The following is a 20,014-nucleotide window of genomic DNA, read 5'->3' as shown; positions in this document are numbered from 1 at the left end:
AATGGCATGGTAGAATTCATTAGACAATAATTCTGACAGCATTTGATGCTGGGCAGTGTTAGCACACAATCATATCACCAATTTCCATTGTTCATCAAAATACAAGTCAAATAAGGGGGAATAGTCTACTGAGTAAGAAAAACCAATTTATTCATATTAAAAAATAGCTTCAGAAATTTTTACCATGCAGGTAGCATATAAATATATGGAAAATTAGAACAGCTACAAATGTGTTATTAAAATTCATATTCTGGGAGAAATACAATGGGAAAGAGACTGAATTTTGACAAAGAAACTGCCAGCACAAAAAATACTGCAATTTTTTCTCCTTTTTGTCAGTAAGAGAAAGTCTCAGCAGCATCTTCATAATTTGTAAACCTTATTTACAACAAGTCAGGACCCCTTGGCAGAGCACTACAATCACTGGCATGTGACACCTTACCAGGAACTTTCCCTGTAATTTGCAGTAACAACACACCTGGTTCAGTCAGAATGAAAATTAGAATGCAAATTGTGGAAGAGGGTCCAAGAGAACATCCATGGTAATGACAGAAGATCAAACTGGTTAAAAATCCCAAGATTCTTATACAAAGCCCAGAGAAATAACACTAAGGCTTCTTGGTTTTTAAAGGAAATAAAAAGCAGACTCAAAATAAATACCAACAGCTGGCACAGAGAACTAGAAAATTCAGTTCTCAGAAAAAAGGACATGGGAAAATGCAATGAAAATTAATGGAAAAGCAGAAGGATATCTCCCCTCCCACAACTTCTACCTGTCAGAATCTTTTTTAAACACTGTAGATGTACATAATTGCAAGACTCACTGTCAAAGATGTGTTGACAAACCTGGATACCTGAGGAAACACAAGGAGTGCTCAAAGGGGAACTGCATTATACCCTGATGACTGAAACCTGTTGCCTTGAGGATCAAACTCATCCCTTCAACATCAAAACCAAGGTAAAGCTGTTCCCAGAGCCTGCTCAGCCCAAAATAAAATAGATATGAGATAACTCAAGTCTGAGCAAGGCACTGCATTTCTCTCTCCTTGGTTCTTTGTCTTCATTTAGAGGGTAACACTGAAGGTCTTGGAGACTCTTCTTTTTGAGTGTTTTATTAAAATTGAGGAGGTTGTTTTTTTTTTTAACTACTCCCTGCTCGGTACTGAAGCAGGGCTGGGGTTTTCCTCTTTGCCACACGATGTCAGTGTTGCCGAGTAAAAATTGGGAATTTGCATATTTATCGGGACTCCAATAAAAGCTCAGACACTTTGCTCCTTTAAGGCGATCACGGGACACCTTCACAGGGCTGAACGATGTCCCAGTGCAATCAATCCCCAGCTTCCAGACTGCCCAAAGCACGGAAGGATGTGCAGGTTCCGTGCAGCCAGCACGGAATGGCACAGGGAGGATCCAACATCAGGATCCTCCTGTGGTTTGTCATCTCCAGGAGGGGATTGTGCAATCCCAGCTCTACATCTCACTGGCTTCAGTTTCCGAAGGCTGATGAAAATTCATCCATGTTGTGTTTATGAATCTGGTGAAGAAAACGGATTATGAGAGCAAAACTTCAAATATTCCTCAAAAGGTGAAATGAGCCCTGCTGCCCATCCCCACGTGGCTGGGGAATGCACCAGTTCAAAGTGGGGAACTGGCCCATGGAGCTGTGTCACAGGGCAGCATTTCAGGCCTGAATGAGGGAGGGAATTGTGCCATACCCTGCTCCCTCACCCTTCAGCACACATCTCCTTTGCAGCTATCATTTTAAATGTAAAAATACGCTTCCTAGAAAATTCACAGTGCTGCTAAGGCACAATCAAATTCAATCCTTGCTCTCAGTCACCCAAACCTGGAGAGAGAATGGAGGCCTGAAAATAACAGGATCACTGTAAAATATATCCTTTATACCTTATAACTAAAAATCCAACCATATAGATTTTTTAGAACTGGATCTTTCTTGTTGCAATACCACTGACAAAAGATTCAAAGTAACTTTTCTTGAACACTTTTTTATGTCTCAGTCCCATTTTTCCCCTCATAATCCCTTTGTATCTCTTACTAGCCCACACTGTGTCCCACATTTGGGGTATGGCAGGTTAAAAGTCACACTATGTCACCTTCTGGCTTCAAACACTGCAATGTGATTCATTCTGTGCAGCCTCAAATAAAAATCCTTCCCAAAAGGGGGATGGGGAGAAGGTACTAGCAAAGTTCAGCTCCTGTGTGTGTTTGAGGCTGTTTAATTTGCACTAAAAAGCCCAGCAGATGTATGAAACACTGCCTGAGGTCTAATGTATACACTGATGTACCCAGACAGAAGCTTAAAACTGTAGGAAACGAGAGCAGGAACATGAAAAACTACAAAAGGTGGATGCAAATGCTATTTTCCTTGGTATATCTGTCTCCCTCACCATCTGTATTGACAGACTTTTATTTTTTTAGCACTTCTACACAAAAAGAAATTAGAAAAGAAACGGTAATTGTAAATATTGAAGATGATGGCCATGCTGTTTCAAATCCCTTGCCCACTTGTTACAAGATCCTGCTGTGCATCTTGTGTCTTCCCTGCTAACATTCCATGGAGAACCTCCATGAACATACGTTTGTTCTTGTTCCCAACACTTTGTTCTGTCACTGTGACAGATGGCTTTACACTGAAGCATATGAAAATATTAAATTCTTTATCAACCTGTTGAAGTTTGAGATGCCTGTAAGTAATAACCATCTTGGCAGCTATTCTTTTAATACAGATATTACAGAAAGCTACTTAGTGCCTCCATATCAGTTTGCTATTTGTCACAGACTACTCTAAAACCACAGTTTTCTTTGAACTTGATTAATAGTAGCATTGTTTCATTCAAAATAATATAATTTCTAAGCAGAATATGATGTTTTACTATTTGTTTATACAGAAGAAGTTGAAAATTACTTTTAAAAATTACATCAGGGGTTTGTGCTGTACCAAAAGGAGTGGGGAGGGCTCTGGGACCTGGTTGCCTGCCGTTCCTTCTCTGTCTAAGCACAGCAACTGATGGAGCACTGTCTTCAAGATTTGAATCAGTTCTCTGTAACACAGTATTCTATCCTGTGCCAAACATGTTGTTGGCTCTAGTAACTAGATAAAAAACCCCAAAACACAAAACATGGTGAAAAGAGGGTGTCCTGCATGCTTTGCCTCCTCACAGTGCTCACATTGAATCAAGCAACTTCAGTTTCAGTTGGTAAACTGAAATTCCCAGGACAATAACAACTGGTTAAGAGCACATCCATTTAATTCTGTTATTTCCTCAGCTGGAGGGGTTTTTGGCAAGAGGTTGCTGGCTCCTATATAGAATGTGTAGAATACTACATAGAAAATAGCACAGCAGAGCCTCTCTGGCTCCAAGGCACTCTTACACTTCTCAAATAGTAAAAAAAAAAAAGTCTCAACTGTTGTTGAGTTCTAATATGTTCTATGTAATCAGCTTTTTATTAAAAAACCCCTTTAATGTTATGTTATTAATAGATGTGAAAGTCTGCACAGTCCTCAGATGAAAAAAATGCTTTCTATTAACAAAGCAAAAATATAATCCAAAAGTCTGTATTTTTGATGCTAAAGGCAATATTACAGGAACAAGGGGAGCTGGGGTGTGTACTATAGATATAAGAGGTTATACAGAACCCATCTCCAAAGACATCAATTCTATTATAGCTGTCTTGTCTCTTATTGAGAGGATTACTCAGAGCTCCCATAAATACAGACCAGGATTCCCATAAATACAGACCAAGGAGTTCCTCAGAAGTCCAGCTGAGTGTGCCCAGCCAGCACAGTGTGACAGAAGGGACACCCAGAGGGGAGCAGGGCTCGAAGAGCTGCACACCCCTCCCTGCACTGTTCCTCAGAAAAGATCCAGGGTTTCACCAGAAACTTTGCAAACTCCAGTGTTTTCCAAACTCTGCTCCTAGGAAACGGCTCTGATGTTGGTTCAGTGCCTCACCTCATGGAGTGTGGCAGCAGCAGCAGGTCAGGTTCTGAACGTGGGTTAAAAAACCCTTTTGGTAAGAACATGAGAGATTTGCCTCTAAATGGGAATTAACCTTGGTATTTGAGAAAGATTTTCTATCTTAGAAAAACACAGCCCTGAGAACTGAGTTCTGTCAGCTATAAATCAATTCTGTAGAACATGTTTACATGTACAGCTGCATTTTTCTGGCATTGCTTCCTAAACCTTTCCTAAAAGCCTCAAGTAACAGAAATCCCATAATCTTCCTAATTCATCTGATTAAATATTAAGTATTCTTACCATCAGGAAGCCTTTCTAATGCCCAATCTAAACCTTCCTTTGTCTAATTTAAGCCCACAGCTTCCCAACCTACTCACTGCAGCCATGGAGGAGAAGAACATGTCAATGCTGTTACATCCAATTACATGTCAGAATTTGTTTCTTTAAGCAGAAATGCAGCTTTGTGTCTGCAGGATTGAAAGATCACATGAAACATCTGTTACTAACTCAAGTTGGACCCAGGCACTTTCTACAACATTCAGGAAAATGAAAAGGAAATTTCTCAGTGGGGAAAAAAAAGGACAATTCCTTTTACTATGCCAAAATGAGACATGCCAAAGTTGCAGTGCTGTCTGGTTCTTTTCTTCCATGTTTCCAGTTTTCTCAAAACATGGGTAAAATTTGGAAATTTGTTAAAATAACTAAAAAGGATTAGCAGGTACCTTACTCTCCTCCCTACATTCAGTGAAATGCCTGGATCCAGTTAGAATTTTACAGTCCTTGTGCTTCACAGACACAAAGCTTTGGGGGAACAAATGTATACATCCTGCATGCCATTCCTAAAGATAATTCCCCATAAGAATCTCAGCTCCCTCATCCATCTTTGTCTTCTGTTATCTTAATGGGCACAATGCCCTTGGCTCCTTCAGTGGTGCTAAAACCTGAAGGGAATCAGGAGAGCCCAAGGCAGCTCCCTCCTGAGAAGGCACAAGATGATCTGCCCGAGTCATACACTCGGTGCATGATCTGCTGGAGTTTGTAACCTCCACCCCTCTTGTTCTACACCTCAGCCGAAGTCAAGCTGTGCACCAGCCACTGACTCACACCCCATTATTTTATAATATTAGTCATTTAGCTGCTAATTACCAAAAAGAAAAAAGGTTTACTACAAATTTATGGAATAGATTTGCATCACTTTCCATAGATGTGTTTGAGAGCTCCGGAGGCTTTTTCCATTTTGTCCCAGTTGTGCTTCACCCTCAGCTCTGCAGGGCTGCAGTGACCCCCTGCCCTCGGCTGCAGGGGGATAACACAGGGCCCTGGGTGACACAGGCTGGGCAGAAGGAGCTGATCCAAGGACAGAGCCCCCTGGATTCCCCTCCCTGGAGTGGCCAGGCAGAGCCTCGAGCATCCCCTCACAGCCCTTCCTCCACCCTGCACTTGTCCCATGAGGCTAAAGTGACAGGATAAATGCACAGAGCAATAATTCAGAGAAATTCATCCAGAGAAAGGATGTGAACCAAGAGCAGGCAGAGCTAATCAAGTCTTGAATGTATCAGCAGAAGTTTATAACTTTTATCTTTTTATGAGACAGTTGATCACACACACATATCCACACTTCAATAAATTTGAGAGAGTAATAAAACTTTCCAGCAGACTTTGGCAAAATAAAAAAAGCTCATAACCTCTGTTGCAAAAAAGCCCAACAGGCAGCTTAGAGATCTCAAGTCAGCTGTGAGAGCTACAGACTCAAATGTCTGACATCTCACAATAATAATTTTATAATCCTGATTATAAATCATGGCCAATATCTGTCTTCCAAGGTAAACTACTTGAAAGCAATGTTTTTATTTAAATTAAAAATGTTCTAAAATAATGTCTTCGATGCAAAATAAAGATTTCTAATCTAAATGATAACTAGGAAAGGTTGAAGCAAAATATAGAAATTAAAATGCCTGGGACAGAAACCTCAGGTCTAAATCAGAGCTTCTGTCATAAAAGACTCGCACAGGGAGCAGAGAAATCTTTTTTTCTTCAGGTTCCCTGAGAAGATGAAACACTGAGGTCATCTGCAGCATGGGAAATTTATATTTGTCTAGCAAAAAAATATTTTTCAAGACAGTAATGACTTCTTAGTACTGGAACAGGTAGTCTGAGGAGGGAAGGGACCTTCCCTTTTTGACAGCTTGAAAGATGAACAGGATGTCAATAATCAATGACACTTGACTCCTTGCAGGGAGCAGGGCTGGACTCCATGGCATGGAAGAGTGTCCTCTGCATCACTGCTCTTAAAAATCCACACCAATATTTAGGACAAAGCCTTTAAAGTGAAAAGAAAAATAGTACATGGGAAAAAACTTATACATTTTTATAATTTTCTTGCAAGCTGGGATAAAAGGATTTTTTCACATAAATGCCTCACTGTAACACAGGATGGAGTTTTGTTCTGTGCTTGCTCAGTTACATGTGGGCAAAAATGAATGAAAGCAGAACTGCCACACTGCCTCCCCTCTGCAGAGTGCCCTGCCCAGCCTGGAATGCAATCATTAATTAGTGAAGCACTCACATACAGGCATGATGCTTCTATTAATTAGAAGAAATGCCAACATACAAACAGGCCTGAGCTTTATTTTTCATTGCCCAGTAGCTCATGGCTGCTGCAGGAAGAGCTCATGACATCCATAGAGCATTGCTGATGTTTGCTCTTTGCACTTATTCATTTTAGAAGTTGGATTTTTTTGCTTAGAGCAGGACCTGACCAGAGCAGTTTCTCCTCCTACAGGACAGGCAGCATTGCACAGGAGCTCAGTTCCTGCCTGATGCCTCAGGTTTGAGCTTTTCTATGTTTCACATTCTCTGCTGCTTTAGTGTGTGGGTCTGGGCTTCACATCAGGGGATGGTGAGCTCTGCACAGAGCAGGGAGACAAAACAATTCCTGCTCCAGCTGGGCACCAAGGACAAATGATCCAAATCTCAGCCCAAGAGCACAAACCCCGTGGGCTGGAGAGAGAAAAACAAGGATGGGACTGCATGGGCTAAAGCTGGAATGGGACAATGAACTGCAAGATGTAAATGGAGCAGAACTTGTAAAATGAGAGACCCTGTCACCCATTTTGTGACCATTTTGGTTCATTTTGGATTCATTTTGTGACCATTTTGGTTCACCTTGGGTGCAGCCCTGGCTGGGCTCTTGTGCTGCCCAAGGTGGATCCATGGAGGAGATGATTTGAATCAATCCCTGCTTTATTCCTTAGCTCTGTCCAGCCTCTGTTCTAGGGCAGCCTGCACAGGGCATCAGTGGCTGCTGCCAAAGATATCAGCACTCCCCTGGATCCTCCTTTTAAAGCCTCATGTCATCGATAACCCCCAGGCTGGAACACTTTTCACAGCTGAGCTCCCCCTGACCCTGGGTTCCAGTTCTAAAGACCACCCTCAAATGCCTGCATTCAGAAGGGATGCAATTAGTGAGCCACAGCTACCACAGGCAGCTGCTAAAACCTTCTGCTCTCGAGATTAAAATTGGGCAAACAGAACTTCTGCTAAGCTATCACATGACTGCGCTCAATTTGATTTACCAGTTCTCATAAAACCACAGAAACTTGTTTAAGAGACTGTGACATCTTGAAAATATAATTAGAAGTAAAGAAAATGCAGTAAAATACCCAATGCCAATTCTTAATATTTCCCCTTAGTAAATCCTTTCTTCCTGTTGTGTCTCAAAGAATGAGCAAGGATAAGAAAAAAGGCTCAAACTTTCAAATGTGAAAGTCAAAATGAAATTAAGTTGCTTCCCACAGCCTCTCTGTTGGTACAAAGTTCAGTCTGCCATGATTGGATTTTTGATTCTGCTGGCACTGGGAAAGCCTCACTGGGAAAGCCTGGAATGAAATGCCATTTGAAATGAGATCTGCTTCTGGGATGATTTTGCTGCCTGGCACAGCAGTGGTACCCTGCTTTTCCTGGTAACTGTGGGGATTAGTGCAGGATTACAGCCTCAAGTGGTGCTGGCTTAACCAGCAAGGTGGAAAACCTGGACACCCCACCACTGTTCATCATCCAGACCTCATCAATAAACACTTGTTGGAAAATGGCTGAACTACTCAAATGAAAGCGTGAGATGATTTTCATTTTCATTGCTCCTGCAAAATATTCCAAGAAAAAAACCCAAACAAACAAATGGTTTGAGATTTCTCTGTGTCACAGCCAAATACCAAACCTTCCCTGCAAGCACAGGTGACAGCAGATCTGTTCTTCTATAAAATGCATCTCCTGCCCTTGTGCACACAGCCTGCTGCTATCACACATTGCAAAGCTGGGCCATGGAAGGCAGCAGGACACTCCTGCTGTCCCCAGGAGTGCAGCCCCAAGGACATGGCCTGGCACGGAGGCAGAGCAGCTGGACAAAGGGAACACCTCATGCTGACATGGAAACATAAAACTCACATGAAACAGCCCAGGAGGGAGCCAGCCTGCCCCAGCAGGGCCTGATCTAAGTGCTGTGTTCTTAGAAGACTTGCTTCACTTCTGCAAAGGCACAGCTGAAATTCCCAAAGGATGCTGGCTTTGTTCAGAGCACCAGGCAATGGTGCAAGTTCTCAGTGCCACGTGTGCCTCTCACTCGGCTGTAGGAGGTTTTTACAGTTAAAGGAACCATTAGAGTCAGGTTAATTAGCAGTCAGAAACAAGTCCTGATGTAAGCTACAACTCATTTATCTGGAACAAACGATCAAACATCATTGCTGGATTCCTGTTAGTCACGGAATCAGAAAGGTCAGCCTTAACAAGGAAAACATTTAAGGTAAAAAAGACATAAACACCTGTCCAGGGAGCAGCACAGCACCAGCAGAATAATTCACATGTACAAGGTGTGGGAGGTTGTTCTCAGGATTTCACATCAATCTCCACCATAGGAGCAGTGAACAGAAAATCTTTGCTGAAGTTTTGATCAAGTTCAGCTTGGGCCATCAGTGCCATGATTTACATCTCCTTATGTCCCTCCCCTCCTCTTCCCAGCTAAATTTGCAGTAGTTACCAGAGAGGAAACCTGCTTACAGTTTCTGAACATCAAATACATAAAAACAGAAAAAAAAACCCCAAAAACACGACAACAAAACAGATCCTCTGGTGTTCCATGTGAAAATGTTGATGGGATTTCTAATCATCATTAGCAAAACCCCATATTTCATACATATTGAATATTGGTTAAAAAAGCTTCTTTCAATAATTTCTAAATATTTAACCAGTTTTTAATTATCTCTACCAAAATGCAGGTAATTAATGAGTAGCTGCCAAACTCCAGGTATCCAAAACAAAGGAAAAGAACAGTTTTTCCTTCTCCTGAGAATAAAACTACTTAAATAAAAATGGTGGGTGCAAAAGTAAAGCAAGAGGATTTTCAAGACGTTGTGGGGTATGGAGGTATACCTTGTTTTTGTCAACACCTGACACAAAGGAACATTTTGAAGTTTTTATGTCTCAAATAAAAATACTGGAAGGATATTAAGTCCAGGCAGTAAAACTGGGCTCTTTGTCATGTTTAATTGCTCGGATTCATAACCTAGTTTTGCTGAATCTGGATGTTCCTGCTGACTCAAGCAGTTTCTCCATTTTAATAGAAAAAGTTTGCATGCCTCCACTCCTGTGAGACGAAAGCAATTTTTGAAATATTCCTGACCATCAGTGAAATTTCTCTCTGCAGAAGCCTCATTGCTGTGCATGAAATCTGTAATTAACTACAGCACAGAAACAAAACCCACAAAAGTCTCTGATTGCAACCTGGTGAAGGAAGTCACACTGTGTTCCTTTTCAAAGACAATGAAGGGAATCACAGCCTCTGCAATTTAGCAGGGGTAAGAGAAATGAAAAGAGCAACAGGCAGGGTGAGGACAAGCAAAAAGAAGAAATGCTTGCACTCAACTCCACTCCCACAAAGCAAACACGTTCCCACACTGTCCAAACTGAAGTTCAGCTAAGGTAGAAGTAGTGAGTGCACAAAGCCCCTGAAGACAGTGACTGTGCCACGTTCCTTAACGTCCCCACTGGATACCTTACAAAGAAAATAAAAATAAAATGAAATGGAAAAGACTTATTCCTACAGACAGAGAGCTCCACGGCTGACATGATAAATTTAGAAGGAAATGCCACCAGAACAGAGTTTTGGCAGTGACACATTTATTTCTTTCCACTGTCTGCTATCTCACCCAAATGCAGTCCCACAGCACTTGGATTTTAAATAAAACACATTTGTGGTGCACCCTTTGAAAGGACAGGCCTGTGTTTCCCTTCCATCTGCTGACTGTGGATTTATGGCCCTTGTTGTGCTCCAAAGGGCACCCCTGGGCACAGCCAGCAGCTGGAGATCAGTGAACTCCTGAATTCCTGATCTCCCCTCAGCACAGCCCAGGAGAGCACATTCCCTTTCCTTGGAACACATTCCAACACAGCAGAAATGAAAGGCAGATAGCTCTGCTAATTTCCACCTAAGCTGATGCCACCTAGATTGGACATATACCTATTTATGGCACAGTAATACTTTTAAAACTTTATCCTCAATTAAAGTTAACACATTTCAAAAGTTATGCATAGCTCTTAGGAGATGCCATAAATTATGTCCCAATCTTGAAATATATATAAAGCCCCCAAAAGACTGAAAAATTTCTGAAATAATCAATGCCCTCTGAAGCCTTTGTTCCCATCTCCAAACCCTGGGAAGGTACAATCCTGTGGCACAATCCTTCCAACAAAAACTCCAAAATCCTTATCATTGAAGTCAACTGAAAGCTTGACTTTAGTAGCTTGGTTTTTACTAAGGAGTTAATAAATACACATTGTTTGCTTAAATTAAAATATGAAGTAAACTTCAGACAAGATATCTTCTACAGTTAAAATTCCCTATGTATTTTTCCCCAGTTTACTTTTTCACAATTACCACAACAATAACTTACAAGCATGAGTTGACCACATTTTTCTCCCTTCTCCTCTTTAGGTTGATGCTTCTTCAGTTACCACTTCTAACATATTTATCTTCATAAAATGAAGTAAAAATTGAATAGCAATATTTTCCTTACAAAAGGAAAAGCCCAAACTTCCAATATTATTCTCAAGAACATTACTCTAGACCTTTTCTAGCATTTCAAATGCCACCAAGTTGATCACTTGAACTATTAATTTTTTATTATTTTTTTATTATTTATTACTTTTTCCTGGAAAGGTTTTCTGGTGTATGAGCAAAACTGAGATCCTACATGAAACTTCTACCACAAAAAGAATAAATTGGAACAATTCCATGGCAATGATGCTACTGAAGTAAGTGGTTTGAAGTTGGAAAGACCAAAGGCAACACCTTGAAGTTGCTTCATCTGCCCATTGTTAAGTTATTCTGATTTCAAATATTTATTTAAGTGGGAGTAGGCAAGAACACAAAGCTCAAATTTCCCAAAACTGTGCCTGGAAAGGGGTGCAATGAACTGTGCAATGAACTTCTCGAGGTGTCAGGGTGCTGGATGTGGAGACACTGATTAAATGGAACTGCCTACCCGCAGCTTCCAGAGCAGGCAATGCAATGGGAGCTGCTGTGTGCCCATAGCATCTGCAAGACCAAAAAATGCCAAAAAATGCACTGCTTTGGGAAGGAAAGCTCCCAAGGGAGAATCAAACCCCTCCTAGATCCATGGGTTTAAAGGAAGCAAAGCTGATGATAGACAGACACTCCCCAGGCACTCACAGAAAAACCCCTGTAAAGGATAAAACCTCAAAGTTCACTTTTTCCTTTTCATTAAATGATTCAAATCTGAAGAACTAAAAATTCTCCACAGCACTACTGCTCCTGCTGTAGACAGGGAACACTGTTCATTGAGTGGGAGTTTTGCTCACTCTTCAACCTTACTTGCATGTTCAAGAAACAGATCAGCATCAGGAACATTAAATATCTAAGAAAAAACCAATAATGTATGGTCAGAATATCAAGATATTCAAACTTTATACCCATCTGTTGCTTCATTTTAGAAATACACATGGAACCAATGTACTGCATGTAAACTGATTTTTCTAAATATTTCATAAGACAAAATGCAAACTTTCTATGTAACATTTACATAAATCCTAATTACTTCTGTATTACGACCAAATTCCTTATCCCTACAGAAATGACAAATACAAAGGCTGGTTTGGATCTTACTCAATTACTCAGTATCCATCAAAATCAAGTACCTGAGGTGGAATTTAATGTACAGCCCTGGAAGCAATGTGATTTTACAGTGTCTGAATTGCAGAGCCCAGCATTCCACTTCTGGGCTGTGCCAGAGTCTCCTCCATGTGACAGCAAGTCTTTCAAAAATATTATCTCCCTATTAGGAGTCTGCACGAGTCCTTTTTTTAAAAAGCTAGAGAAATCCACCTTCCCCACTCCCCTCAACATTTTTTTTGCACACTTTGAAGTGTATGGGTTTTTTAAAGCAAGAATATTGCTAAAGTCATTCAAAGTATTTAAATTACTTTGCAATTATATCCAGCTGGAAACCGATAGGCATTTTTAAATCCTAGTCTTTTATACCCTGTTCCTGCTTTTTTTTCAATGCAAACACATATAAATGGATTATTAGCCAAAATTACCTGTGTGTTTAAATCGTATTTATTAACAAAATGCTGCTGCTGTTATATCCCATGCATTTTAACAAGTATAGTAATAAAACCTCCAAATACTCATAAATTGTGTTTTCTAAGATCAGTATATTATGCTGGTGACACACAGGGACCTTGAAGTTAAACAGGCATGCAGGTTGGTCAGGAATCCTGTAACCTGCAATAGCAATCACCAGGCAATAATCCACCTGACAAACCCCTTTCTAATGACACCCTTGCTCTCGTTCATATAAATGCTAATACATATTCCGTCCAGCAGCTTTCTTGAAAGCCAAGCAGCTTTCTGAAGATGAAGTTCACATAAACTTCAGCCAAACACGGAGGGAGGATGGATAATCCCTCCCGCACGTTGTTTTCTGTCGGCATCTCGCCGAGGAGCGCTCGCAGCCAGAGGAACACGCGGAGTTTGTCCGGCACACACCCGGCTCAGCCCCGAGCATCCCTCGGCCCCGGGCCGGCACGCAGCCCAGCCGCGACGGCATCCCGCGTCCCTACAGCCGGCCGGCATCCCTCACCCGGCCGTCATCCCGTGTCCCTTCACCCGGCCGGCATCCCTTCATCCGGCCGGCATCCTGCATCCCCCTCACCCGGCCGGCATCCCCCTCACCTGGCCGGCATCCTGTATCCCCTTCACCCGGCCGGCAGCAACAAATCCCCGCAGCCCCCTACCTGGCCCGCAGCCCAAAATCTCTTCAGCCTGTCGGCATCACCGCATCTTCTCACCCGATCGACATCCCTGCACTCCTTCACCTGGCCAGCAGCTCCGCGCCCCTCACCTGACTGACATCCTCTTCACCTGGCCGGCATCGCCGCGCCCCTCACCTAGCCGGCATCATCCTCACCTTCATCTGGCCGGATCCTCCTCACCTGACCGACACCCCCGCACCCCTCACCTGGTCGGCATCCCCCTCACCTGGCCGGATCCCCCTCACCTGGCCGATGTCCCCTCACCTGGCCGGCATCCTCCTCACCTGACCGGCACCCCCGCACCCCTCACCTGGCCGGCATCCCCCTCACCCCTCACCTGGCCGGATCCCCCTCACCTGTCCCCTCAGGTGGGGCAGCCCGCATTCCGCGTGTCCCCGGCCCCTCCCGGCGGGCACAGCCGGGCTCGGGGCGCTCCCGGCGCGGGCACAGGATGGATTCATCCCTCCCTCCCTCCCTCCCTCCTCCGGCCGAGCTCGCCCCGAGCTGCCGCTGCCTTACCTGCAGGGCATCTCCCACGCCTGCGAGCAGCTGCCAGGGTTTCATGGTCGGCGGCGATGCGGGAGGAGCCGGGGGCAGCGGGCGGCCCTGCAGCGTGCGGCGGGCACGGCCGCGTCCTGCCCCGGCAGCGCGGCGATGGCTCCCGCTACAGCCGCGCTGCCGCCGGCCGTGCCGCGGGACGGGACGGAGGAGTTTCCATGCGCTGCTGCGCTCCTGATGCCGCCGCGATGCTGCCGAGAGCCCTCGGCTGCCTCTGCCCTCCCTGCCGGGCTCGGCAGTGCCGGCGCTCGGCGGAGCCGGTTTGTTTTATTTGGAGATAAGAGCGGCTCCACGCCGGCTTCGCTAAAAACCACAGCCTTGTGGGAAAGGAAGGTGGGCACGGGAGAGGAGATTGCGCTCAATAATTCATTTATGGAGTGATGGCTTAATGGATGGGCTGAATATTAGCTGCTTGTTAAAATATTGGACGTGGTGCTAAAGTTTGCAGGGGTTCACTGCTGGGATCAATCTTGTATATACGAAATGGTTAACAGTTGGATTAAATGATGGTAAATCTCTTGCTAAATTCTGAATTCCTTTTAGAATAATATTGCAGACTATGTCATTTTTAAGATAAAGACTGGCTGGAACAGAAACAAAACCTGACAATCTTGCACAAGAGATGGCAGCAATTAACCCATTTGAGGAGAAGAAAAAAAAAAGTTTCAGATAAACATTAAAAACTGATCCCTTTCACTACACAAAAGCACTCCTTATGCCCTACCAAACAAGCTGCTATTTCAAAGTACATCTATTTATGCAACTGAAGTTACAATCTGCAAACAACCACTTGTGCTCTATTGAAAAATTCTCAAGAGGCTGCTCAGAGGACTTTTCTAATTCTGTAAAATGAATTTTCATACCACATATTCACTATTTCTCAAAAAACCCCCGAAAAGTTTATTAAACATCTTTCAATGTTTATCATTATTCTGCAATGAAAATCGAGAACAATTTCATCTCTTGGAAAATAACTTGATATCAATCATTTCCTTTTTGTAAATACAAATACTTTCTGGCAGAATAGGAGAGACAAGGCTTAATTACGTGCTATGAAGATTTAACATATAGAAAATAATATTAAATTCAGGCTGTAATTTCATAGTGTTTTCCTTGTTTGGAAGTTTTTATTGTAGCCATGTTCAACTAATTAAACTTTCTACCTAGACAGGCTATGGGACCATTTAGGCACCTTAATCACAATGAAGTGTATAATTTGAAAAGAGAATGTAGCAAGGGTTGGCCTGACCACTGGTTTAATAGCCAGAACATCTCAGAGCTCACACTGCCTCACTGCGTGGCCTTGACCACATTATTCATCACTTCAGTTTTCCCATTTGTAAAATTAGAATAATACAACTTCCAGTGTCTCCCATCTCTGACTTCTCAGGAGGGCTCGAAGGATTAATGAGCCTACAGTGCTCTGAGATTGAATAAACACTAACTGCTAAGGCAGAGCTAATATGTTTCAGAACATTAAAGCACTGAAATGTTAGAAATTCCAATTAAATCACCCTGTGTGTCAAAACATGGGCGAAGGAAAATACAGGGATTACTAAAATACCATCTTCTACCACTTACAATCAACAAAATACTGTATGTTGGCTTATTAGTTCTGTTATTGAAATCTGATTTTTACCATATATTCCTAGCATTATGGTCAGATCCATTTGAAATGCCACCAGCAGCAATTAGCACTGCTAATTTACACAACCAGGCTGTCCAGGGCAAGGCCATTCAGAGTCAAAGCAGTCAGAAAACATCTCCATTACCTCAGGCCTGTTGTTTTGAGCCTCTGCAGCACGTATGGGCCTTCCATCAGAGGAGCTGCAGTTCTGGCACATGCTACATGTGGTTCTCACTGCTGCTCTTCAGAGATCCCCATGCTTCTTTCAAGTAATGAAAAAGAGTTTGAACCAACTAATTTTCTCATTAGCAAAAAAATAAGGGGGGCAGGGGGAAGAACTGGCAAAGCACACACTGCTGCAAAAAGAGCTGCAGCACTCACAGAGTTGTGACAACAATCAAAATCAAAATAATGGTCTGGATTCCTATGTCCAACTTAAAAAAGATCATTGCAAATTTCTATTGCAGTCTATAGAAACAGTAACCTTGAATAAAAATCCATGCACATTGCACATTCCTTTTCAGCACTCTCTCTCAGGGGTGGGCAACCCTGGTGCTTCCACCTCCCAGCTGAGCTGGAGAAGAAATGTCTGACATCTCTAAGGTGGTTCTTCCACCTCACAGTTGAACTGGAGATGAAATGTCTGACATCTCTAGTGGTTGTTCTTCCACCCCTCAGCTGAACTGGAGATCAAATGTCTGACATCTCTAGTGGTTGTTCTTCCACCCCTCAGCTGAACTGGAGATCAAATGTCTGACATCTCTAGTGGTTGTTCTTCCACCTCACAGTTGAACTGGAGAGGAAATGTCTGACATCTCTAAGGTGGTTCTTCCACCCCTCAGCTGAGCTGAAGATGAAATGTTTGACATCTCTCATGGCCCAGTGATGCCAGGGCTGTCCTTGAGTCACCACAGGGGGATGCAGGAGCTCATTGGGATGCCCTTGTTGACAGCAGGGATTCTCCAGCAGCTGTGGGGGAACCAGACCCACTGAGCCACAGCCTGACCCCGAGTTAAGAGCCCTGTGGGATGAGCAAAAGCTGAGTGGGAACCACAGCAGGTCCTAGCTGTGGTTCAGCTGCTGGGGACCCTCGCCATGACCCTCTCACCCACACAATTCCTGCCATGGGCAAAGCTCCTCCTGAACCTCTGCCCTTCCTATCACACTTGCAGGGAAAAACCTTGGATACTTGAACTATTGCTGTGATGACAGCAGCTGTTGAGGTTTCAGTAATTCCAGATTTCTATCTTTTTTACTTATCTTCAAGTAAGTGTTTTCAATGTACTCATTGAATACTACAGATGAGCACCATCACATTATGTCTCACGGCACACCAAAATTTCTAAATGAATTTAGTTGTTTGTCATCCCTTACATCTTTATCTCCTCAAAAAAGGGAGTGTTTTCCTTCTGAATTTTCCAATTGATAAAGAAAATCACAGAGAAGCAGGCCACAGCAGCTAACTGTAAAATATGTGCCTTTCAGTGAATAGTGCAGCTGGAGTTATTTTTTTAAACTGATGCAAAGGTGCACGTGTCATCCTAGAAAGCTTCCAGCTCAAAGCCTTCAGTGGGTAACTGATTTAGCCATAATTTCCTGAACTAAGTTTCTGCACTGTGGGAACTATTAAAAACCAGCATAACCACTGAAGGCAAGTGAATACTGGCCAAATTCACAAGTACATCTCAAGCAGAAGGTTATTCTGCACCTGCCCAGTTTGTAAAGTGCTTTCACCACAGTTCAGTGTTGAATGCAGGTCCATGTCCAACACACGGGGGCTCTCCATGCCTGATGGATTCCTGCTGGAGTGGGTTCTTCCTACAGCCACCTAATGAGCAGCACCACACAAGGGAGGCTAATGAAGCATATTCAGATGGAAAAGCATCCTGTGATTTATCACAAATGTGCTGCAGTTTTATTTCAAAAGGCTTTGTGGTTTCCATGTGCAACTTTGAGCCAGACAACCAATGTGTTAAAAAATCCAACATCCATCAGATGCCACAAAACCAACAGAGCTCAAGGAAATCTACATCTGAGAATGCATGGTGTTAACTCAGGCTAAACAGTGTCCTCTGGAGAGGATCTAAATGATAAGGATTTTAAACCTGAACTATCAAAACAAATACAATCAGAAAACAAAAGGTTTTTTCTCTACCAAGCAGAATTTTAAAATGTTCTCCAGGGGTTGGATCCTGCAAGCATCCACAACACTGCTAAGAGCACAGTGAAACTAATAACAAAAGTACACAAAAATAATTGGGTTTAGCATTGGACCTATGTAAGAGATGTTCCAAAAAGGCAGGGACACAAAATTCTAGGTGTCTTCAGAAATCATTTTTCTGTATATTTGAAATGTCAGTGCTGTTCTTTAGCCAATTGCTCACAAGCAGCCTCCATAACAAATTTGTAAATGTGATTATACCAATCTGCATTGCTCTGTTTTGCATTAGGAGCTGGGGCTGCCTCTTCCCAAGGTGTATTTGCTACTCATGTCACCAATCTCTCTTGAAGGTTCTAGTTCTGTTTCTGCCATTCATGCAATTAGAGCAGTTTACAAATGAATTAACTTAAACATTGCAAGTGTCCAAAGGTACTTTCACACTCTTACTGCAATGCTAAATGCAAAAGTTTGTAGCATATTAAATGGAAATTATATTTTCTATATTTTGTCCAAAAAGTCATGCCTAATTTCATTCAGAAACAAGAAATCAAACACTACCAATAAAACAGTAGAGGAACATAGTTTTGATGCAAGTAGTACTGCTCTAATAAATGTTACTTGAAACATTGCCACAAAAAAAAAAGTTTCCTGCAGAAATGCTGTGAAAACTGCTGTAAAAATAACCAGTCATGCCTGTACTTACCCCCCTGTAAAGAGCAAAAATGCACATTCCACAGGATAGGGATTTTTTGCATAGCCACTGCTGCTTAGGTCAAGTTCAAAAAAAAGTTACTTATCCAAAGCCCTAAAATAAAGCAAAGTTTCTGAAGAAGCATCAAATCAAAGAAAAAAATCTGTATTTTTGTCAAGTGTAAGGAAAGCAGCATTTACCAGCAACATTCACTTCCAAAACTGTTGACTTTTTTTTGAGCTTGTTGCAAAGTTTAATGTGAAACATAAGGTAACAACACATGAAGAAGAAACAGGTCTCTGAAAAGTCTTGAAGCAAAATAATTCCTTCTGTGCTTATACATATTCACAGCCCTGTTGAAATGCTAAAGCAGTCACGGGAATTTGCATTCCTAAAGCAGGCAGCACTGCCACAGGAACAGGGATTACTAGTTGCAATATGGACTTTAATATCTCACTCTATACATCCTTCAGAGGTAACCTGGATCTGCATTTAGGTGTTTTTCCCAAACAAATTACATTTTTTAATTTAGTAATTAGAAAACACAACTTTTTACTATGCTGTGAATTCAGAGTGTCTTCCAATTCCGCAATCCTTTTTTCCTTCCCACAGCATTAATGCAAATTGTTTCCTCAATAAAACTCTAAAAGGTTAATTTGTCTACAGAGCCCCATGACCAGGAAAACACAGATGTGACAGTGCTCACCACACCAGGGTGGGGAAATGTCAAAACACAATGGAAAATACCTAAAAAACCTGGAAATGCTTCCCCTTGGAGGTCAAATGCTGCAAGGTAACACCTCCAAATGATGAAGTGCAGCCTCTGGCACAGAGCAGGGCCCTGAGTGCAGCTCAGAACATCAAATAAATTCAATATAAACCATTGCCCAGCCCCAGAACCAGAGCTGGAAGGCACTGAGGGAGCACCAAGGCTCCCCAGCCATCCCTAGAGGCACACAGTCCCAGAGGAGTCAGAATTGAGACTTTTCCCTCTGCCTTTGCCCCCTCAGTAAAGCAGAGTGAGCACAGCCCCCGTGGGTGAGTCTGACACGTGCCTGCTCCTACCCACAGTGATCTGAGCAAAGAAAAGAGAATGGCAGAGTTCAGAGATTTCTAGATTTTTGGCCCAGAAAATAGGCAAAGAAATACTCCTGTGCAGTTCTGTGAGATGGATGGAGGTAGAATTCTGCTGAGAAAATGGATAACTGCCTATCTTTTATCCTTATTTAACAACAAATCTTTATTTTGCAGCTGTATTTATTTTACTCCACCTATTTTCCTTTGCAGTTGCTCTCCAGATTGCAGAACACACCAATGAGACTTTTGTCACTAGCTTTAGAGGCATGATGTTTACCTCTTCCTAAAATGAATGCAAAGATTTAAGTATCTTCATAAATACAGGATATAAAGCAGCACAGGGATTGTTATTTGAGATAATTCAAGTATATTTTCATCACCTAATACAACACAGCAACACAAATGCCACAATTTCTGCACTATCAGGTAGAAGGCAGAGGTTGAGACCACCTCCAGCTCAGTTCTTGGGGACTTTGTCTCCTTTCAAGTCCTGCTGGCACAGAGAATGTCACTGCTTGTGGATGCAAGCAGCCCCTTGCTCCCGCTCATCTGTGGCACAACACAGTTGACTAATTAATTTTTTTTTTTAAGTA

At 42.6% G+C, this 20,014-nt stretch overlaps 1 protein-coding gene across 20 annotated transcripts in view; it reads right to left on the bottom strand.

Annotated features, from left to right (window-relative positions):
* The window catches only part of RBFOX1 (RNA binding fox-1 homolog 1), a 1,178,577-nt gene that overhangs the window by 596,804 nt on the left and 561,759 nt on the right, over positions 1-20,014 (bottom strand). For 2 of the 20 annotated variants that reach the window (XM_066561199.1, XM_066561202.1), the window contains exon 1: positions 13,827-14,183. The exons of the other annotated variants lie outside the window; for them this stretch is intronic. In XM_066561199.1, coding sequence (XP_066417296.1) covers positions 13,827-13,871 — 45 coding nt within the window. In that variant the 5' untranslated portion in view covers positions 13,872-14,183. Of the gene's footprint in view, positions 1-13,826; positions 14,184-20,014 lie in introns of those variants that run through there. 20 annotated transcript variants of the gene reach the window in all.

This window comes from Molothrus aeneus, chromosome 16 (assembly GCF_037042795.1).
Source record: "Molothrus aeneus isolate 106 chromosome 16, BPBGC_Maene_1.0, whole genome shotgun sequence".
NCBI classification, from domain to species: domain Eukaryota; kingdom Metazoa; phylum Chordata; class Aves; order Passeriformes; family Icteridae; genus Molothrus; species Molothrus aeneus.
Note: the sequence above shows the minus strand (reverse complement) of the source record. Positions and strands in the feature narration are given on the sequence as shown.